Source organism: Alosa alosa, chromosome 19, assembly GCF_017589495.1.
Source record: "Alosa alosa isolate M-15738 ecotype Scorff River chromosome 19, AALO_Geno_1.1, whole genome shotgun sequence".
In the NCBI taxonomy this organism is placed as follows: Eukaryota; Metazoa; Chordata; class Actinopteri; order Clupeiformes; family Clupeidae; genus Alosa; species Alosa alosa.
This window is the reverse complement of record NC_063207.1, coordinates 25511840-25531595: the sequence shown is the minus strand read 5'-3', so window position 1 is coordinate 25531595 and position 19756 is coordinate 25511840. Positions and strand designations below refer to the sequence as shown.

Below are 19756 nucleotides of genomic sequence, written 5' to 3'. Positions count from 1 at the left end.
TCGCTCTCCCTCACACACACACACACACACACACACACACACACACACACACACACACACACACACACGCACACACACACGCACACGCACACACACACGCACGCACACACACACTCACACACACACACACACAACTACACTTCCTTCCTCTCTCTTGCACCAAGACACACACGCATGCGTGAACGTGAACACACATGCACACACACACACAAACACAGAAACACACACACACACACACACACACACACACACACAGACAGACATAAACTCTCCCTCTGTATTGTTCAGAGTCTGTCTCCTCACCCCTCTACCTGTCCCAAAAGAGCTCCTCTGCCACCCCAGGTGTCTGCTGCAAAACCTCGTTGTATGCTTACAAATCAATGCTTTTCAATATGTGTGCACTGCACTCTCTCCCTCTCTCCTTCTCTCTCTCTCTCCTCTCCTCTTCTCACTCCATCACAGGAGGCAGCCAGAGAGTCACTGACGGGCAGGTGAGAGGCCCAGAGAATGGAAGAGAGGAGGGAACAAGGGAGGGAGAGAGAGAGGGAGGGAGGGTGAGGAGAGAAGAAAAGAGAGAGGAGAAGAGAGCGGAGAAGGCGAGGCTCATGGGAGTTCTGGGAGGGGGGAAACAAAATCAATAAGGGCCTCAGACCCTGAATGTAAATCAGCTTTGCCTGGGAACCAAAAAAAAAGTTCAGTAGGGAGAGACATACCTTAACCGTACGGGACACTGCCATAGTGCCACTACAGTGGCTTTGCACCAAACACTATGAACCAAATGTTACAATTATACTAATCATCTCCTAGCAATAATCATGCAGCTGAAGGGGATGTATATTGCCACAGAAAGTTGTTTGATTGCAACCATCATTTAGGGTATTTAGGGATAAAAGGCTGCATTCCTCAGTGATGGTGGGGGTGGGAGGGGGTGGGGGGGGGGATACTGGGACAGCCAAAATGAGGCGCTGACGTGAGAAATAGACACACAATGCTGAAATATTAACACCCTAATTACAGGCCAAAAATAGGCTGCAGGCTTTGAGCGCACGTCATGCACACAGGCTTTGCATCCATCAAACACTGATCTCCGTAGAGTGGCTCTACTGTCTAATGGAGTGGGGGGGAGAAGGGTCATTTGCTCTGAAAGGTGCTTGTCAGAGTTTGTGTCATGACAACAGGTCATGGGAGAGGTGCAGTTCTGCAGAGATACAAACATCTGTACAAGAGATAGGTTAGTATGGGGATGTGTCTGTATGTCTATGCATGTCTGTCATAAGGGTAAGTAAAACAGGACAGAGGAATAGAGAGAAGGAAGAAAGAAAGAAAGAAAGAAAGAAAGAAAAAAAAAGAAAGAGGGAAGATGAAATAGATAAAGAGGGAAGAGAGGGAAGGAGAATGAGAGAAGGGTTGAGCCCAAGAGGAGTGGGACCACATAGAAGAGGGCCGTGCTATAAACTGCACTCCATTGCTCTGACCAATAGAGGGCTCTCTGTCCACCATGTGGAGAGCTGAAGCTGCAGGGAAGGTGACGTCTGCAGTCCTGCGAAAGACACAGACACACTATCCCCATTCCATCCCCAGTGCCCTGGCTCAACTCCCAACCTGGCTCATTCAATCTGGCAACCTCATCAGCCCCCAGTGTAATTGGCTCATTCATTCATTCCCTCCCTCTCCACCTCAAGCTGGTGTGTTGTGAGTGTTCTAGCATATGATGGCAGCCATAGTTGGTAGTTAGTGAGGTTTCAGTTTCACTATAAAGTGCTTTGGGTGTCTTGATAAAGCGCTATATAAATGCAGTGTGTTGTCGTATCTCAAGCAGATAAGCTGTTTGATACTGAAATACCTCCGTCTGATCTGCTCTGAAAATGAACAATAACTGCCCGGGGAGTCCACTCTTTGAAGACTACAGAAGACCTTGACCATGCCGAGCTGCTGGACATTTCTGAGTGTCCACACAAACACAAAAGCAAAAGAAGAGCCCTCTGCTAAAGTGCACACTACACACATCATGGTCGATACATTGACCTCTATGTTTATAATAAAAAAATAAGCAGAGCACCAAGCAGAAGAAGGCCAGCCAAGCCCAGGCCCAGCCCACGTGTTATGATTGATTTGGAAGTCAGCAGGCTTCTGCTGACCCTGAGACAGGGTTAAATAGGGAGGGCCGAGCCGGAGTCACTCAAGTGGTCAATTCATTTGAAAACACCGCAGGAGAGAGAGAAGAGAACTGGCCAAGGCTTCTCCGTCCAAAGCTCCCTCCGTCAGCGCTGCCAGGAGAGATTTCTGCTCCATTACCTGTTTCTGAGCCTAACTACCTCCACTCCCTCTCCCATGCCTTTGAAATGTCTCCTCAGTTGGAGCTCACACATCTGCATATTAATGTGAATTAATAAGGACTATTTTTTATTTACTTGAAGTCTCCCTACACAGACATTCATTTCCATCCGTGTACACTGACACACTCTGGCATACTGTACTGTAGCCTTTTTAGGACGCGACCCGAGGACATTTCTATGGAGATTCATGTTGTTTGTTGGGTTTGTTTATTAGCGCCTGCTGTGAGTGACACTGTTCCATTTCCCCACAGTATTAGGGCTCTTTGGTGAGGAAGACAAAGACAGGGGGAGGGGAGGGGTGGGGGGTAGAGAGTGGCCATATTTATGCTGTCAAACCAACACACAAGCAAAATAAAAAGGCATAAGATGTTTACCTGCTCTGACACTGACTGCATTGTCTCCATAGAAACCAGATTCAGCGCTGGACATCAAGTGTATCGCAGATTGAAACTTGCTGCCTTTTAACTAAAATAGCAATTTGTTCTCATTGAATCCAAGCCAACCACAATTTTCTCCTTAGCATGCAAGGCAGATCCATATCCTGAGTAAAAATCACTCTGAAAACTAAATGCCTTCTACAAACCCATGACCCTGTGCAATGTGAATTCAGCTTGAAAGGGAATTCAGTCATTCAGTAAATCATTCATCATATTGAACAAGAACACAACCTGACTAATATGGACATCCTGGATTCCAAAGAAAGCACTGGGATTAAAAATATACTCTAAAAATGTACACATGTTGCCTATGAGATTGGCTGATCTCATCCTTGTTCAGGGCAGAATCATTTGATGCCCTGATATTTGTCAGTTCAGATTCAGAGCACATGTGACAGGAAATGAGAGTGGCTCCAGAGAGCAGCACTGCTGGCAGTATTTCATAAACTATTTCTCCTGCTGTGACTACACTTGCAGATATCTCTGTACCCAGAGCAGGCCTGGGCTTGTGCTTTTTGGGCGTCTTTATCTGCAGAACCAATTCAAACAACACCAATTACTCCGGGCAAACAGGTTGACTTTTTGGTACCCCACCCCCACCCCTCCTTCCCCCGGCCTTGAGGAGAGACAGTAATGTTTAATGGCTTAGATAAGAAGTTCCCCCAGCCTGTGCCACCGCACAGCCCAAACAAACAGATGGGTTGCCAGGTTCACTCCCACACCCTCACCCTCCCACTCCCACTACATAAGCTCCTGTGGATCAAACACACACTGTGCCTGCTGTGAGCCTTCTCTCCAGGTGGGTGTCAGCTTCGCCAGAGCCTTCTCTCGCCACCTCCACCATCAACCATCATCCTCACTGCCTCCACCCTGGCGAGCCTCGCTGACCCAGTGTTAGGCTAAGTGGAGACTGACGGCTAAACACCCCCTCCCCCTTTGCCGGAGCACAGGCATGAGCTGGGCCCCCCGCTGCGTGCAGGCAGTGTCCACCTGCCTGGTGTGCACCGAAGGCTACGACGCGAACTGGCGCCGACCCAAACTGCTGCGCTGCGGACACACCTTCTGCCTGAGCTGCCTGAGTGAGATAGCCCGACTGTCCGGCCAGCGACGGCCCTCGATGACGCCTGGGCCCAGATCGGGGGCGCTGTCGTGTCCAAAATGCCGGGAGGTGACGCCGCTCCCCGAACCGCACCACGCAGCGACACACCTGGTTGACAATTTTGCCATTGTGGAGTTCATTACGGGCGACGACGACGCAGCCGAACCAGAAGATCGCTGTGCCAGACATCAAGATGAGCGGGAGAAATACTTCTGCATGTCCTGTTACAGGTTTGCCTCACGCTGCTGTTTCAATATGTCTCCTCAGAGCCTCCGCAATAACCCTGATGGAAGTCCAAGGCCATACTTTAGAGTGCGACTGCCGTGTTGGAGTGAAGCGCTCATAAACGAGACAGAGAGGTGTTATCTGCACTCGGGCAGACGGGGGGTTCGAGTGGGGATCAGAGTGATAGCAAATATACACAACAAACACACGCTGAGCAGAACTCAGAATAAACGCATCCCCGCGCACCTAGCTACACCACAATGCCACCAGATGATACATTTCACTGCAATGACTCTGCTGCTCCTGCAGCCAGCGTCTCACCCTTTTCAGCCCTCATTCAGCGGTTGCCAAGTGCGCAGCCTACACCCTTGTTCAGCAGCCAAGGGGAGCCTTCCATCTATTTTCTCAGAGATCAGCCTTTAAACACTTCCATCCCTGAGGGGAAATAAAATTTGCACATGAATATTTATTAAGCATTGTTCTAATAAATGCCCTCGCTGTCAAAACAGAGCCTTGATAAAAGATGCAGTTTGGCAAAAGACTTATCGGTGCACGTTTACAAGTCGGGAGTCAAACACTGGTAAATCACTGGGTAAATATTTGTCTGCACCCATCCACTGGCAAGGGGATGTCCAACACAAAAGTTCGTAAATAGTGTGAGCAGTGACAGCAACTGTGTCCTCAACCACCTCTCTATCTCTACCTCATACACTCTGATCCTACACTCTGATCCTCATACACTCTGATACTCACTCACTCACTCACTCACTCACTCACTCACTTACTCACTCACTCACTTTCTTTCTTGCATGAATGCTGATTCATGAATTCAATGATACTATATTGTATGCTGTATGTTAGCTCTGTAGTCTGTGTCATGCAAATCATGCTAACCATCTCCCCCCTCTCTCTAGGTTACTTTGCCCTTGCTGTGCTTTTGAGCATGCATCTCAGACTCCATCGCACAGCGTTCAGGATGTGGAGTCCGCTGCAGGCCACTTCAGACTGAGGCTCCGCGCCGCGCTGGGTTATTGCAGGGAGAGGCAGGAGCTACTCGACCGCATGCTACGAGATTCGGCCGAGGAGCGGCGGCGAATCAGGGCTCTCTGCCTGTCGCTGGAGCACCTGACGGGAGGCGTGCGCGATGCGGAGCTGCTCTCTCAGAGGCACACCCTGATGGGGCTGCAGGACCCTGAGCCGCATCCTGAGCCCTCCTCACACAAAACACCAAAGCCCTCGTCACCCCCCCAACTCAGCCTCTGACAGCTTAGTTCCCATTCTCTCTCTCTCTCTCTTTCTCACACTCTCTTTCTCTCTCTCTCTTTCGCTCTCTCTTTCTCTCTCTCTGTCTCTCTCTGTCTCTCTCTGTCTCTCTCTCTCTCTCTCTCTTTCTCTCTCTCTTTCTCTCTCTCTTTCTCTCCTCCTCACAGCCCTTTGGGCCACAGCAAGCTGTTCCACTGACAACTTTGTAAACTGAGACCCTGGTGACCGGCCCATGCAGTCTCTGCCCATGAACTCCAGACAGCCCATGCCACACACACACATTCCAGACAGCCACACACACACACCACACACACACACACACACACACACACACACACACACACTCACACATGCTCACAAACACATGCTCACAAACACATGCTCACACACACACACACCACTACCACCACGTCACACCATACCTCTCCCTGTCTGAGACAGCAACGAGAGAAGGAGGAGGAGGAGGAGAGGGAGAGCCAGATGGCGTCCCTGTTGGGGCCGTTTCTGACCGGCGGCTGTGTGGTGCTCGTCACTGGGGCGCACCGGTGGCTGGCGGGGGTCAGGGTCAGACTGCCGGACCCCGAGTATTCGGGAGGACAGGCACGTCCGACCGCCGACACTCAGACACCCACGGGGCAGACTACATTCAGCAAGCTGGAGGCTATGGCGGAGTGGCGAGAACAAAGAGCTGCTAAGTATGCCCTGGACATCCTGACTGATCACCTCTTGCTGTTTCCTGCTAGCTTGAGGCAGCGAAAGCAACAGAGGCAAGTACCTGTGACAACCATTGGTAAAGACTACAGGCTGACCTTTTGAGAAGGCAGATGCAAAGTTAAAAGCTGTTTCATGTTGCCTCAAATTCGAATATTTGCTCTTGTTCGACACCTTCCCACCCCGCATTAAATGTCATCAAAGATCTACGAACCCTGATATTAGAGGAAGAATATTTATTTTGTTGATATGTAAGATCAATAGCTCGAGACTGGTGTGTTCTGCTTTACATAGACGCTACAAGCAGAGAACTCTCTCTCTCTCTCTCTCTCTCTCTCTCTCTCTCTCTCTCATCCTTCTCTCTCTCTCACTCCATCTTTTTTTAGCATCCTTATTACAAAACTCTATTTTTCTCCATGCTTCCTGATTTCATCAGCCACTTCTTCACAACTGCATCAGTGTATCCAAGCATAACAAAGACACAGCAAGGTGTCTAGAACTATTCAATGATGCCGTGTGAATGACCAAATCACCACAATACTGCCAGCACACATGATAGTAATCCTTCCTCTCCCTTTCTATTTCCCCCCAATGGTGTACGCTGCGCAACATTTGGAACAACTGATTAGCAAGTTCTTGTCTGGGAAAACAGAAAACAAGTGAGTCATCCACGAGCCAGCCCGACGCCGCTCTGGTGGACGGGATTTATTTAGAGCGAGCGCTCCCTCCTCCATCTGCGTGTCTGCATCTGTCCTCCAAAAGTCCACTCGGAGGAGAGCCCACCCACCACAATCCACTGACCCTGAGTGACTCTCCAAGGCACGGTAGGTGGACTGCGAGCTATTAGTCCGTCGCTGAGTGAGAGCTCTCGGTAAACACGAACGTCACTGCTTCCCTGCTGACTCACAGACACAAATAGAACACCTGTGAATGTAGCACAACTTCAGTGGGGCTACGTTTATACGATTAGAAACACCATGGACTTGAGCAGCACCGTAGAGGATTACGTTTTTTTTTTTCTTTTTTTTTTCTGGTGCATTTTAGGTGTCTTCCAACGCTCAAAATCCCACCAGTTGCACCTCACAGCTAGCAGCGCCACAGCGTTCAGCTACAGGATGTCAGGCATTCAACCGCGGAGCAACACCACCGCTCTCTTGTGGGACCATCATCATGTCAGCAGCTGTCATCGGGGACGTCGTCGGTTGCCCATGGGAAACGCTGGTCTCGCCAGCCAGACAGATGCCGAGTCTCGATCTGCTGAGCAAGGCGGACTGATTTGTGTAGCTAAGGAGAGGGGTTGGGTGGTGGGGGGGGGGGTGGGGGGGGGCAGAGGGATTGCATTGTGCACTTACCTGTGTTTCTGTCAGGTAAGATACAGCAATGCTTCTGCAGTATGCTCGGCAACACCTGCACATGGGAGAAAAACAGGAGACGAGATTCATGAGCAGGAGGAAGTGGGGGGGATGGTACAACATTCACATGCAAAGGAAGACAGAGAAGCAATTTTTGGGTCTCACGTAATGACCAGTAATTAAAGAATGAATGCAGCCTTCACATTTCCAACACTCCCATGTGCCTCTTCATAACGTGCCTTCTGCATTCAGCATGAGCAGCAATGCGTGAAACACTTGTCCAAATGTCTGTGTTTTTATGTGTGTATATAGTGGTGTGTGTGTACGTGTGTGTGTGTGTGTGTGTGTGTGTGTGTCTGAGAGTTTAAGTGTGTGTGTAAGTGTGAGAGTATAAGAGTGTGTGTGTTTTTTTGTGTGTATGTGTGTGTGTGTGTGTGTGTGTGAGCATATGTGTGCAAGAGTGTGTTTCTACAGTATGTGTGGGTGGACCATTTAAAACAGAAAAATGTCTAGCAAACCCCAGTGAGAATAGATGCAGTGGGGTTGAGAGCCAAGCCAACTAATCTACCCCGAGCAATGACAGCTGAGGCAACTTCAGAGCAGTGAAAGCAGACAGGTTATTCAATAGTCTTGGTGGTAAGGTACATTTTAAAGATTTTAGGGGTTAGTCAATTTTTCATCAAGGCAGGAGTTCACACAGGATAATTTCTACATCTACCACGGCTACTGGTATTTTCAATTAAATCCTGTTAACCTTCCAAGATGGGTGTCTGTATTCAATCTTCATAAGACACTTCCAAAATGGCACTGGATTCTCACTGAATACAGATAAGATGGTGATGCAGGCCCTATGCAATTTCAAACCAGGCTGAAAGGTAGACCCTGTACTCTACAAATGAAGAGTTTGGTTCCAAAACGCTATATCCTCCATTTTCATGAATTTTCATGAATATTTTTTTGTTTGTTTTCCAGGAAATTTCAGTGACCTGTAATTTGGTTATTGCTATTTGATTTATCTTTACTCAATCAAAACAACACGGCTGCAAAACTATTAATATTACCTGAGATACACAATTAAATAACATGACTTATTAATGTTTTCAAAAAAGGATATATAGCGTTTTGGAACCAAACTCTACAAATATAACCACACATGAATCCTCAGCGACACTCATGCTGTGACAGACTCAAGTCCAGTACATCTCCAGTACCTAACTGCACTAAGCATTGTGTTCAAGCAGCAGCACACTCTGTTATTTGCGGTAGTGAATGAGAAATGTCTCTCTGGGGACTCGGCGTGTTCAACAGCCTACATCAGGACCGACAGAGGAGCCCTCATCCAGCGTGTGTCTGGCTTTGAGAGCACGGTTACATTACTCAGTCACAAACAAGACAGACCACAGGCTCTCTGGGGACAGGAGAGGGACCGGCTGGCTGTCTGACTGACTGACTAGCTGAATGGAAATATAGGCAGAATCTTTGATTTTGAATCTTCAATGTCACTGTTCCTTGAACAATAAAACATTCATTACTCCTCCTGTCTGTCATTTTCCTGGGTCAGTTGCTTGGTACTCAAGTTACGGGTGCAATTGGCAAGGGATAGAGCACAAACTCACATCACAAAAGAAAGGAAATTAGCAATACTTCACTGCTCAAATCACATTACAGATAAAGGTCCCTGCTATAAAGTCAGTGCCCCTGACCATTAACAGAAGTGGGAGGACATCTGGAATAGTGCTATTTTTATAAACCCATACATGAATATTTATAAAAGCCGTCTCAGATGTGAAATACTGACCAGTAGTCTTAACAGATGCATCTTCGGGGTGTGGGGCTGCATGAACCTAGCCTGGCGGGCCATCCTATATCATTGAAATGTATAGTCTGGAATCGAACCATTCACCTCGCTTAATCCAAGGGACGGGCAGAGAATTGTCTTTCAAACTGCCTAGGCATGCAATAGGCCAGCGCTACGACCATATCCGTATCCGGTCGGCAAAACGGCAAATACATCCTTCTTCGAAAGGAATGACTTAAGTGTATTGTGTTGCTCAACTTTCAAAGAAAAGCACAAGTCCAACTCCTCCAAAGTTGACGCCAACGCCGATTCAAACAACCGCTCTTCGTTCGCCATAGCCACCTTCCTTGTTGTTCACCATCGCAGGACTGTCGTTATCCTGTTAAGCCCGCCTTAACTCTCTAACAAAATAGAGCGCTGTGATTGGATGACGTCCACGGCGTCAGCCAATAGAAATCCCTATGGTTTGATACTAGACGTACAGGCTGAGCAAATTAATTTGCCGCCGCTAGGGTGCGTCTAGATTTCTAGGCTAGCATGAACCAGCACTGCCTTTAAACCTTGTGCACTCATGACAGACATGGCTAAGCCCTCAGTGGTCTACACATATCCATTTGCTATGTGCTTTGCTAAGGGGATCTTTATGCATGGCAAAGGGCCACTATGCATGCAGTGCTGAGCTGACATATCCTAGTAAAAGACCCAGAGGGAATACTACACAGACTAACCACCAAGCAGCATCTCTGTAGATGTACATTAGCGTACTACTCTGGGAGAATGCAAATGGTAATATTCATGTTAAATTGTCCATCAGTGTTTCCCACAGAATTGAATTCTATTTGCGGTGGTACCTTTGCAGAATTAACTTGAATGCAACCGTTTTTAGCAAATTAGCGCAGCGTGGTTATGATCCTAACCAGATTTAAGCACAATTTAGTACAACCTGGAAAATAATTGTGTGGTTGTCAATGTTGATATTGTGGTGGGCCGCCACAAATAAGTCAATGTATGGGAAACTGTCCATGGTCCCTAACAAATTAACAAAATTAACGAAAAATTAACACATTAACGAAAATAGGGCCATACAGTCTCAAAAATGATATAAATCTGTCATAGTTAGAATCTGCTAGCCCAGAGAAACTCCCTAACACCCTCACTCCCTATTTAGAGGATTGTTATTCCAGCACAGTAATAGAGTGATGAGGAGCGGAATTAGCCTTACTGATGGAGTGGGAAGACTGCTTAAAGTGGCAGCATCAGTACAGGGCCATGCCACGCAAAACTGTCACGTCCACAACGCCAACTCAATACCATGGCATTGTGTTGCCGTTATGGACGTTATGAACAGTTTTGCGTGGAATTGCCCTACAGCCTTTCTGTCCCTTTACCATTAAGGGCAGATGATGAACTGATACGCCTGAGTCGAGGACACTGGGAATGAATAGATAATTGATGATCGGTGGTAGACTGAAAGACTGAAAGAAATTATGCCTAAAGGATGGATCCTATAATTATGAAGGTGTTACAGCATCCATACATTGACTTAGATTTAAATGGTTGCCTGAGGGAGAGCTTTATGTCATTCTTCTATACGAAGCAGTTGATTAACAAACAACACGAAAAAACACAATGTTGTGAATGGGCCAAATCTGAAGGCATGAAAAAAATGAAATCAGCAGGAAGCTGTGTATTTAGCTGGAGGCAGCAAGGGTGTGGACTCTGGAGTTCTCCCATAACTATGACTGCAATTGATCTTAATAAATTAGCATGCATCTCCGTAATTCATGAATGTAGTCTTATTGAAAAAATTGATCAGGTCCTTCAGAGAGGAAGTAGCTATTATATAAGATGTTGGCTCTGATTCATGGTGCTGAATTTGGAAAGAATTGTGGACTTGGTACAACATTTAATAATCAGTGCAAAACTGCTGTCATAATTATTCAACATAATGTAATAAAATACTTGCAGCAAAGCAATAGAGACACTGTTGCAGCATTAACCAACAAACACCCCAGAAACCATTAACAATAGCAGTATCCCCAAAGGGAGCGCTAACAACAGCACTTAAGAATCAGCAGTGAATTTGGGACTCCTTCCATCGTAATGACTCATCGGAGTCGGTCTTTATTTGTTAAATCATCCTTTGGGGGAGAAAAAGCATAAAAGAACAGAGAGTAAATCATATTATCTACTCCACTACAAGCTTCTTTCGGTCTCAGTTTCCTTCACACTCTCAGACTTAGAAAGAGGCACAAAAGACTAAAACACACCAACCCAGTTAGCATCTGGTTCATGCCAGGAGACGAATAATATATCATATTATATATATGATAGGTATATTATACCTATCATTGTGAAGCAGAATTCACCAAGCGTTGGATTGTTCATCCACTAATAGGGAACGTGAGCTGGGTTTAGACCGTCGTGAGACAGGTTAGTTTTACCCATACTGATGATGTGTTGTTGCTCCTGGCAGGTAGGGAGAGTTGACAGGGAGAGAGTGATGCTGAATCTGGCACCCTGCAGATTCCCTCTCAGCTCTGGCATCTGTACTCAGTCAGTCTAACATACTGGTACTCCAAAGTGCTCAGAATGATTATATTGCACTACAGTCAAAGGAAATCCAGGGTTAATTCACTTCTCATTTCTCCAAGACTCATTCTTTTTTACATACACAAGTGTGCATTCTTTGCAGACGTGTACTGTATGTCGGGATGCTTTTTTGCGTTTTGATGATTGATTATTTTTTAACTAATCTAAATAACTTTTATTACATTTTATTAAATGTGATATGACAACTCACTGCATACCCATCAAGGGTGAAAAGTCACAGACTAATTGTGAACGAATCAATTATCTCACAATACTTTGCCCACAATAACAATGATATCATGATACAGCAATTCTGCAATACTCAATACATTATAAAATATTAACCCTACGATACATCAAGATTTTTATGTTTTCTATGTCAAAAAGCAGATGTGACTAGAGCTGTTTTCCAGTCTAGTCTTCTGAGATTCGGCATAAACCTCATTCTGGGCAATAGCAAGCCAAGATTAGCAGGTCGGCCCCTGAAGTAGCCTATAGCCTACAGTCTCACATGAAGGCTGCAGGGATTTCCTCGCACACTCGATTTATACAATCAAACAGCCTTGAGCCCTTTCAGACATATAGAGAATAGAGAATTCAAGGCTTCGCTGTTTTCTTGCTTTTTGCTCGCCGGTTTCTTTGCAGAGCTCCCCCTACAGCTTCAGAGTATATATTTTACGACACTCTTCAATCTGTAAGTCTGCCATTTCCACCTGTTCCTCCGACAACGGTATACTCGCTTTCTGCTTCTTTGTCTCAGACAAATGTCTGAGAAACTCCATCGCTACCTTGTTCTAGCCGGTGCCTGGCATGTATGTGTGTAGTGTAGTAAAGCAATTAGTTACATCGCGAGGCTGCCATACTTTCTGTTTCTGAGGCTGTCGGCCTCCCGGCCCAAAGTTGGAAGGGTGTTTTTTCCGCACACAGGCGCTAGGGGGAAGCGAGAAGGCCATCATTCATCCTGAAATAAGTCATATAACCATTTCAATGACTCTGAAGCTGTTCAGTTAAGGTAAATTAAGCTAAAAAAACTGCATAGTTCTCTAAGTTAACTTTTGACTATTTCTATCCCTGCATTCAATGTTATCTGAATACCTTCTACACTGGCATCAAAGTTGGTTCAAGTTCAAGTTCTGTTTTAGAATTGTTGTATCTACTGACTATATGAAGGTGATCAAGAAGACAACTAAAAAAACTGAATATTTACCCAACTGTGTGCCTGTACCCACAACCAGGACCACAAAGCACCCAAGTCTCAAGTTCCTGCATAGTTACTGCAGTGATGATATAGGCAGAGCTTCAGTTTCGCATCACAGTGCATACATCAGTACAGCATTTCATGCAGCTCACCTCTGCCCTTAAAATAAACTGTTACTTTCAAAAATAATCTGCAGTAATTGCATGCATCCACACCACTCTCTCTTTCTTTTTCTTTCTTTCTTTCTTTCTTTCTTTCTTTCTTTCTTTCTTTAGCTCTCTCTTTCTCTCCCTGTCTCTCTCTCTCTCCCTCTCTCGCTCTCCCTCACCGCAGGTCAGACGTCAGACACAAGCTTCAAATGCAAATTCCCGAGCCACAGAATCTCGGGCGTCCAGAAGCTCCGCTTTTTGACGGGCAAGCGCCGGGGCCAGAGTGTAATTTCACGCAAGAGCAACCCTAAACTCCACCTGCAGCGCGCGGTGGAGGACACAAAACAAACACTCCTGCTCGACAGAGGGAAATAATATTCTCCACATGCCAGTGGAGAGAAAGCTGCCATGTCTTTGACATCAAGAGTGTGGAAATGCCATCGCCACTGAATAGTCACACACATCCACAAATGAGCAGTGATATCATATTGGCCACCAAATGTAGAGGGGAGAAAGAGTGGGGTGGGGTGGGGGGAGGAAACACCTCATACTCAAATGAAAAGGCATCGAGCGCGCTTGTTTTGTGAGCCAACGAGCTGATATCCTGCCATTACGAATACGCCGCCGCCTCTTCCTCCTGTCTACGCTCTGGCCTCGGTGAGAAGAAATCAGCATTCTTTGAGTGAATGGGATCCTGCACAAATCAGTTCCCCTGGCCTTGGTCCAGGAAGACGCTGTACAGAGAGGCAAACAGGCCACTGGTGTTACAGCACGACTCGCTTGTTCTCCGCAGGACGACATGAGAGAGGGAGCGCTCATGCTCCACTGGCCCAGCTCTTGCAAAGAGGGTTGGGGTTGGGGGTAACACAATTAAAGAAGTACTTCAAGTTCATTTAAAAGCACTCACACTTCCACAACATGGACAACACAGCTTGCCCAGTGAATGGATGACAACAGAAAATGTTTTTCTTCTGCAGACACTTGCCAGGAATTCCTCAAGGCTCAAGCATGGTCAGTCAGAACTGCTTTTTCCAGCAGCATGAAGGAAGTTGGGATTAAGTGTAGTTCTTTGAAACCTTTTTTTTTTTTTAAAAAAGGAAAATCATTCCAATCGTTTCAATATCTTCTGAATGCCTGACTATATGCAAAAACACAAAGCGGACTGGTCCTCTTGTATGACAGTTGGTGAAGTAGACCAGCAATCAGACAGCTGGAAAGCATAACTTCATTTCACTTCTGCGTTAACAGATGAACAGCTCTGCCGCTTCCCACATGGAGGAACCTGTTTTATTCATAGCTCGAGTGTAAGACACCACAAGCTCGCTTTGCCAGCACCAGCAGCGAGTTCTCTCAACTAATCTGTTAGGCGTTGTCAACTCATCACATTACCTAACCTCTTAGAATTTGTCACGCTTCATGGGAAATTTACTCTGCTTGGAGAACTACACAGGAAGTTGCCCACCGATTCAACTGGGATGCCCAAGAGAGAGAGTAAGCCATTGGGGCCAATCACAGAGGAGTGAGGTGAGGTCGAGGAGGGGTCAGGGCTTTTCATGCTGCATGGGGAGCTTGTGCCAACACAAAACTCGCAGGCCATCCAGGGGACCTGTTACTGACAGGGATCTCTCAGTGGGGTAAAAGAGGCTGGCACGCGCAAGCGGAACAGGAACAAGCCAAATGGTTCCCACTGGTGCCAGTGGGTCAATATAAAGGTACACAGAGAGAAAGAGAGAGAGAGAGAGAGAGAGAGAGAGAGAGATGGAAAAAGTAGAAAGAGAAAAAGGAAGTGGCGAAGTCAGTCTGTCAGTGCTGAAATATGGCAAAGCTGTTAATTGGGAAGGTTTCCTAAAATGTCAAGCAAGTAAAGTAACTTGAAGTAAACTTTCCAGTAAAATGGAGGACAATTATTTTACTAAATGTGGAGTAGGCTGGTAAGCAGTTAACATAAAATCAACTAAATCCATCTGATGACATTTTTAGGTCTGAGGAAGAGCTACACCAAAGTTCCTCTCATTTGTGTTACAACGTACAGTAGCTCTGCAAGATTAGTGCAACTAGAAACTGTAGCACTGAATGAATGATTGATGCCAAAATACTGATGTGGCATAGGCCTACCCTTTCTATTAGGATAATCTTGCTCCTGGTGAAGACATTACACACCCCCAATCCCCTAAACCCTTACAGCTTGTCATCAATGCAACAGCAAAGGTTCCCTTATTAGCTTTCCATAATATAGGGTTTCAGTTCCTGGACAGCGAGTGTGATTGTTGTTATTTGTGAGTACTGAATAATTAAAATGAACTGAGTGGCAAGACATTGTTTCCCCTGAATTAGATGCTTTGTGTAATGCCACATTGAAAGGCTATTTCAAATACCCCTAAACACACACTCCAGCTCTCTGTGTTTGGAAATGCCTTCACCTGGGGTTTCACTTGAGCCCAAGTTTTTTCTGATAGCAACTTGTTAGAGAACCATATTATGAATGTGTATCTTTCCGCACATAATTACCATTTTCTATTGACATAGAAAAACTGTGTTTTTACAAAAAAATAATTCACACAATGGCTGCCAGATTTGAGGTTGTAATGACAATGAGACTTTGTGACCTGTAACTGAACAATGTGATCCAAACAGTTTCAGCCATTTGCACATTAGGATGGACTGCAGCCATCATGCCTTCAAATATCCAATCCTTTCAGATTAGTCCCGAAGAGAGAAGCATGCGACCCGTCTAATGAGAGGATGCCATTAAGAGCACCCTAATAGAACCCACTCATCCTTTTGAGCTGTAGTCTGGGTAAATAGCATCTGAAATCCTTTCATCACAGCCAAAATTTATGTTCACTTCCAATTTGCAAAAAGGAGCAGGAAGTGACCAAAGGAAAGGGCTGCTTTGCGAGTACTTCTCCCTCCCTTTCTCTCTCTCTCTTTCTCTTTCTCTCTCCATCTCTCTCGCACTCTTTCTGCCTCCCTCTGTCTCAGTGCTCAAAAACCACCCTGTCACATTTAGGTTCTGCTTCATCAGATGCAACGCGCAGAGAAGGAGCTGAATATCCGAGGCACACAGTGCAACAGCTCAACGGAGCCCTGCACTGTGAATTCACACTGGATGGAGGATAAGAGGGCATATTGTCCAGCGTGAACAATTGGCAATCAGGCCCCCGGCGAATAGCTTGAGCGAACTTAAACACATGTAACTGGTCCAATTAATGAACTGCGTGTTGTGCATGCACACCTCCTGTTCACTGAGCAAAGAGATCAATTAGAACCGTGCAAGTGAATTAAAAGAGTCATTATGCTTGGGACCCGGCACACGGCAAGCTCACTGTCTGGGAGCACGGCTGCAGTTATTAGTCTGCTATTCTCTGCAAATGTAAATGAGGAAATGAAATACAGTGTCTTGTCCTGGAGAGCAAAAGCAAGCTGTGAACTTAATCAGACTGCATCAGGGGCATTTGACCTCTCGCCCATCTTCCGTCCACACAGTGATAAATCAGACTAGAATAGTATGGCTTCCAGGGGAGGTCCAATACTCCAAACAAAAAATGTATTTACATAAATACCAAAGTAACACTACATCCGTTCATGTATCTGAAAATTAAAAAAATGTCCAAAAGTCATAAAAACGTGACACATGAATATAGAACTGCTGTCAATTTATCACAGATCCTAGAAGACTGATAATAGTTCAAGATATACATACCGGTACACGTGTATTTGGGCATGTACTGTTTGCATTGCAATTCACACACACAGATACACAATAGGCCTTCCTCTTTTATACACCGCATACCAACTGCTCAAATGCAGAGGTTTAATGACAGCCTCTTAAATAAAGCTGCATCCCTCTACTAGAGCTAAGCAAATAGAGATATGCATGACATCTCAGATGTGTGACTGACTGAGCAAGACAAAAAGGAGGTGGGTGGGGGTGGGGAGAGGGTGCAAGACAAGAGTCACGGAAAATGGAGGAAATGAGGAGAAGAGAAAATAAGGCAGCAAAAAAAAAAACTTAAAAATGATTAAGAGTCCAATGCTATGTAGATTAGCTCTGTGACTCCATTACCTTCCCAAGAGCACTTGAGTGTTTAAAAAACAATTCCATCAGACAAGTGTCTGGAGGACCGCGTCACCGGAGACAACACTGGGGACGGACATCCACTGAGGAAGATGCCTGCAGTCTGTGGATGTCTCGCATTTTCAAATGGTAATTTCTCAAACAACTACAGAAGCCTGTAATTCCCAGGGGCACTTGGCCAGAACAGACATGGAAATTTTCTTTATTTTATTATTTTTTTTTCATGGCAGTCAAGCGCCAAACTTTAATTGGGTTCTTTTCACTGAAAACACAGCGATTGCCTGCTGAGCAGAAAAATAGAAAAAGAGAATTCCTACGTTCCCTAAGTAGCTCAACTAATTGGGACTTTATTGATAGTCAACTCCGGCAAACGAACCTTTCGACCAATATCATGTTTAGAAGTTGAAGAAAACACAGTCTAACTCTGTTATCATATTTCAAGAATATTTTCAGCTATCAAACATGGGCATCTTCTCAAAAGATCCATCTCAGAATCACAGCATGCATTATTCCTTTGTCAACTAGGCTACTTCCCCCATGCACACTAGTTACAAAAAACACACACTGAAGGTGCACTGCCACAACATTAAAGCAGTTGCTAAAATCCTGCAACAGCAGCATCTTTTCTACCGTGCCTCCCTCCCTCTCCATCACCTCCTGTCTTCACAGCCAGCAGTTGCCCTGTGCTACCACTCCACCAGGGCACTTTTACGTGCTTTCATAATGAATGAGAAGACACTTCAGCGCGTTCTGACATGGGCGTGCTTCCACGTGGCAGAAATGCAGTTTCCATGTCCCAGCTGCAAGCAGCCAGGCAGGCAGGCAACCGGGCAGAGGCTCTGAGGGTCCTCTCAGCTTGACTCCCATGCGTGTTGCTCCTTGTCAGCATCCCTCATAAACACACACACACACACACACACACACACACACACACGTTTGCCAGTGGCAGGCTAAAAATGCCACAGGCTTCTCCATTGTATTATTAAAAGACGCCATCATGTTTTTCATTGAAACGTTGAGGGGGAAACTGGGACAATCCTGTCTCTAAGCTTGCCTCTTCGCAGTTCATCAATAGGCACCTGACATGAACATCAATAGGATCAAATGCCTGCTTTCGTTTCCGCAGTGTGAAAACTGTTGTTTAACGGGATGGCATCATGGTAATCTCCTTTGAGATGCTCTGAAAATCATTCACTGACACAAAAAACTGCGCCGACAACCACAATGATTCAACATCTGAGATTTTCAATGAAATTTGACTATGCACTTTTAAGCTAAACAGAACTTAGAACTGATGTCTATGACATTGCATTTGTAGCAAGCTTTCACATCTGACCAATGTGATGTGACCATCACCACGCAAGTTCAAAGCAAGTTCAAATACAAATCTTCTCATTCTAACATCCACTCCATAGGCTATCTAATACAAAAATTCACTCAGAGCTGTGTGGTTTTATCAATACATACAGAAATTTCTATTCACTTGCTTGACTATTGAGATTCCTTCTTCAATAACTTCACTAGGGTGTGCTCAGCTCTCAGACATTATGTAACATGTTTACATAGGTTTTCATGGCTCCATTCTAAGGGGCTCTTTGCACAGTGCCACCTTCCTCACCCGCACATCCTGCAGCAAGCTGCGAGGCAGGCAATGTGCTGGCTGGCACTGGCAGCACCTCATTCCTCTGCCTAAGGGTAGCAGTTGTAGGCTACCACCAGACCACCTGGTCAACTTTTGACTCCCATGAACATTACTATTAGTGAAAGCTGCAAGCTTTCCCTCTGTCAGAAAAGTTTCTTCAAATTAAGTTCAGCTGAGCCACAAACCACTGCTGGTAGTGGGTTGGGCATTCATACCGTAGACTACATACAGCTCATAGCCTATCGGTTGATACCCGTCCCGCTCAGCTCTGTTACAAACAAATGCATGACATGCACCATGATTGTTGACTGAATGTTCATGGTATTTGGTCTTTAATTGATATGCATAATGTAGCTTGAGCTACAAACTGCATTTACTTTACAAAAATATGTAATTACAATAGCAATGTCGAGAAACTGATAGCCCAGAACCTTATCATACAATAGATTTCAAAGTTTATGTCAGCTAATGATCATTTACCAGGTTATGTTTCCATATTTAATTGTGTGTACATTCTCTGACTATTTAAAACTGTCATTGCACTGAACACATTTCCATCGATTCCTTCTAAAAAATCTACCTTATGAGACCAGTGAGTTACATTGACACAAGACTGCTGAATCGTCTACAGACTTTTCCCAGGTCTGAAACACACACAATTGCCCGTAGATTAAAATACCTTTTACCTTTTTCAGCGCTGACATTCTACGTAATTCCAATAGTTCAGGCTATTTTTACATTGTGGGTACGCCAGGTAAGTTTTGAGAGTATGCAGTATTAAAATTGATGTGCGGTGGTGCTGAGGCTGAACTGCTACCACCTATTTGATATTCCCGTCGCGGTTTCCATGCGCTGCTGTCAAACTCGTCCTCACAG

The 19756-nt window shown here is 45.5% G+C and overlaps 2 protein-coding genes across 2 annotated transcripts in view; one reads left to right on the top strand and one right to left on the bottom strand.

The window, feature by feature from the left end:
• dlgap2a (discs, large (Drosophila) homolog-associated protein 2a) overlaps positions 1–19581 on the bottom strand; it is a 161866-nt gene extending 142285 nt beyond the window's left edge. Inside the window, exons 1-2 of the mRNA XM_048228073.1 lie at positions 19567–19581; positions 7424–7478 (exon numbers count right to left, since the gene is read on the bottom strand). The gene's annotated coding sequence lies outside the window, so the exon portion shown is untranslated. The remainder of the gene's footprint in view (positions 1–7423; positions 7479–19566) is intronic.
• LOC125284219 (E3 ubiquitin-protein ligase TRIM32-like) lies at positions 3583–5399 on the top strand. The gene is made up of 2 exons (XM_048228077.1): positions 3583–4102; positions 5012–5399. Exons 1-2 carry the CDS (start codon positions 3726–3728, stop codon positions 5358–5360), a joined length of 726 nt encoding a protein of 241 aa, XP_048084034.1. The 5' UTR covers positions 3583–3725; the 3' UTR covers positions 5361–5399.
• Positions 19582–19756: the final 175 nt, after the last annotated feature.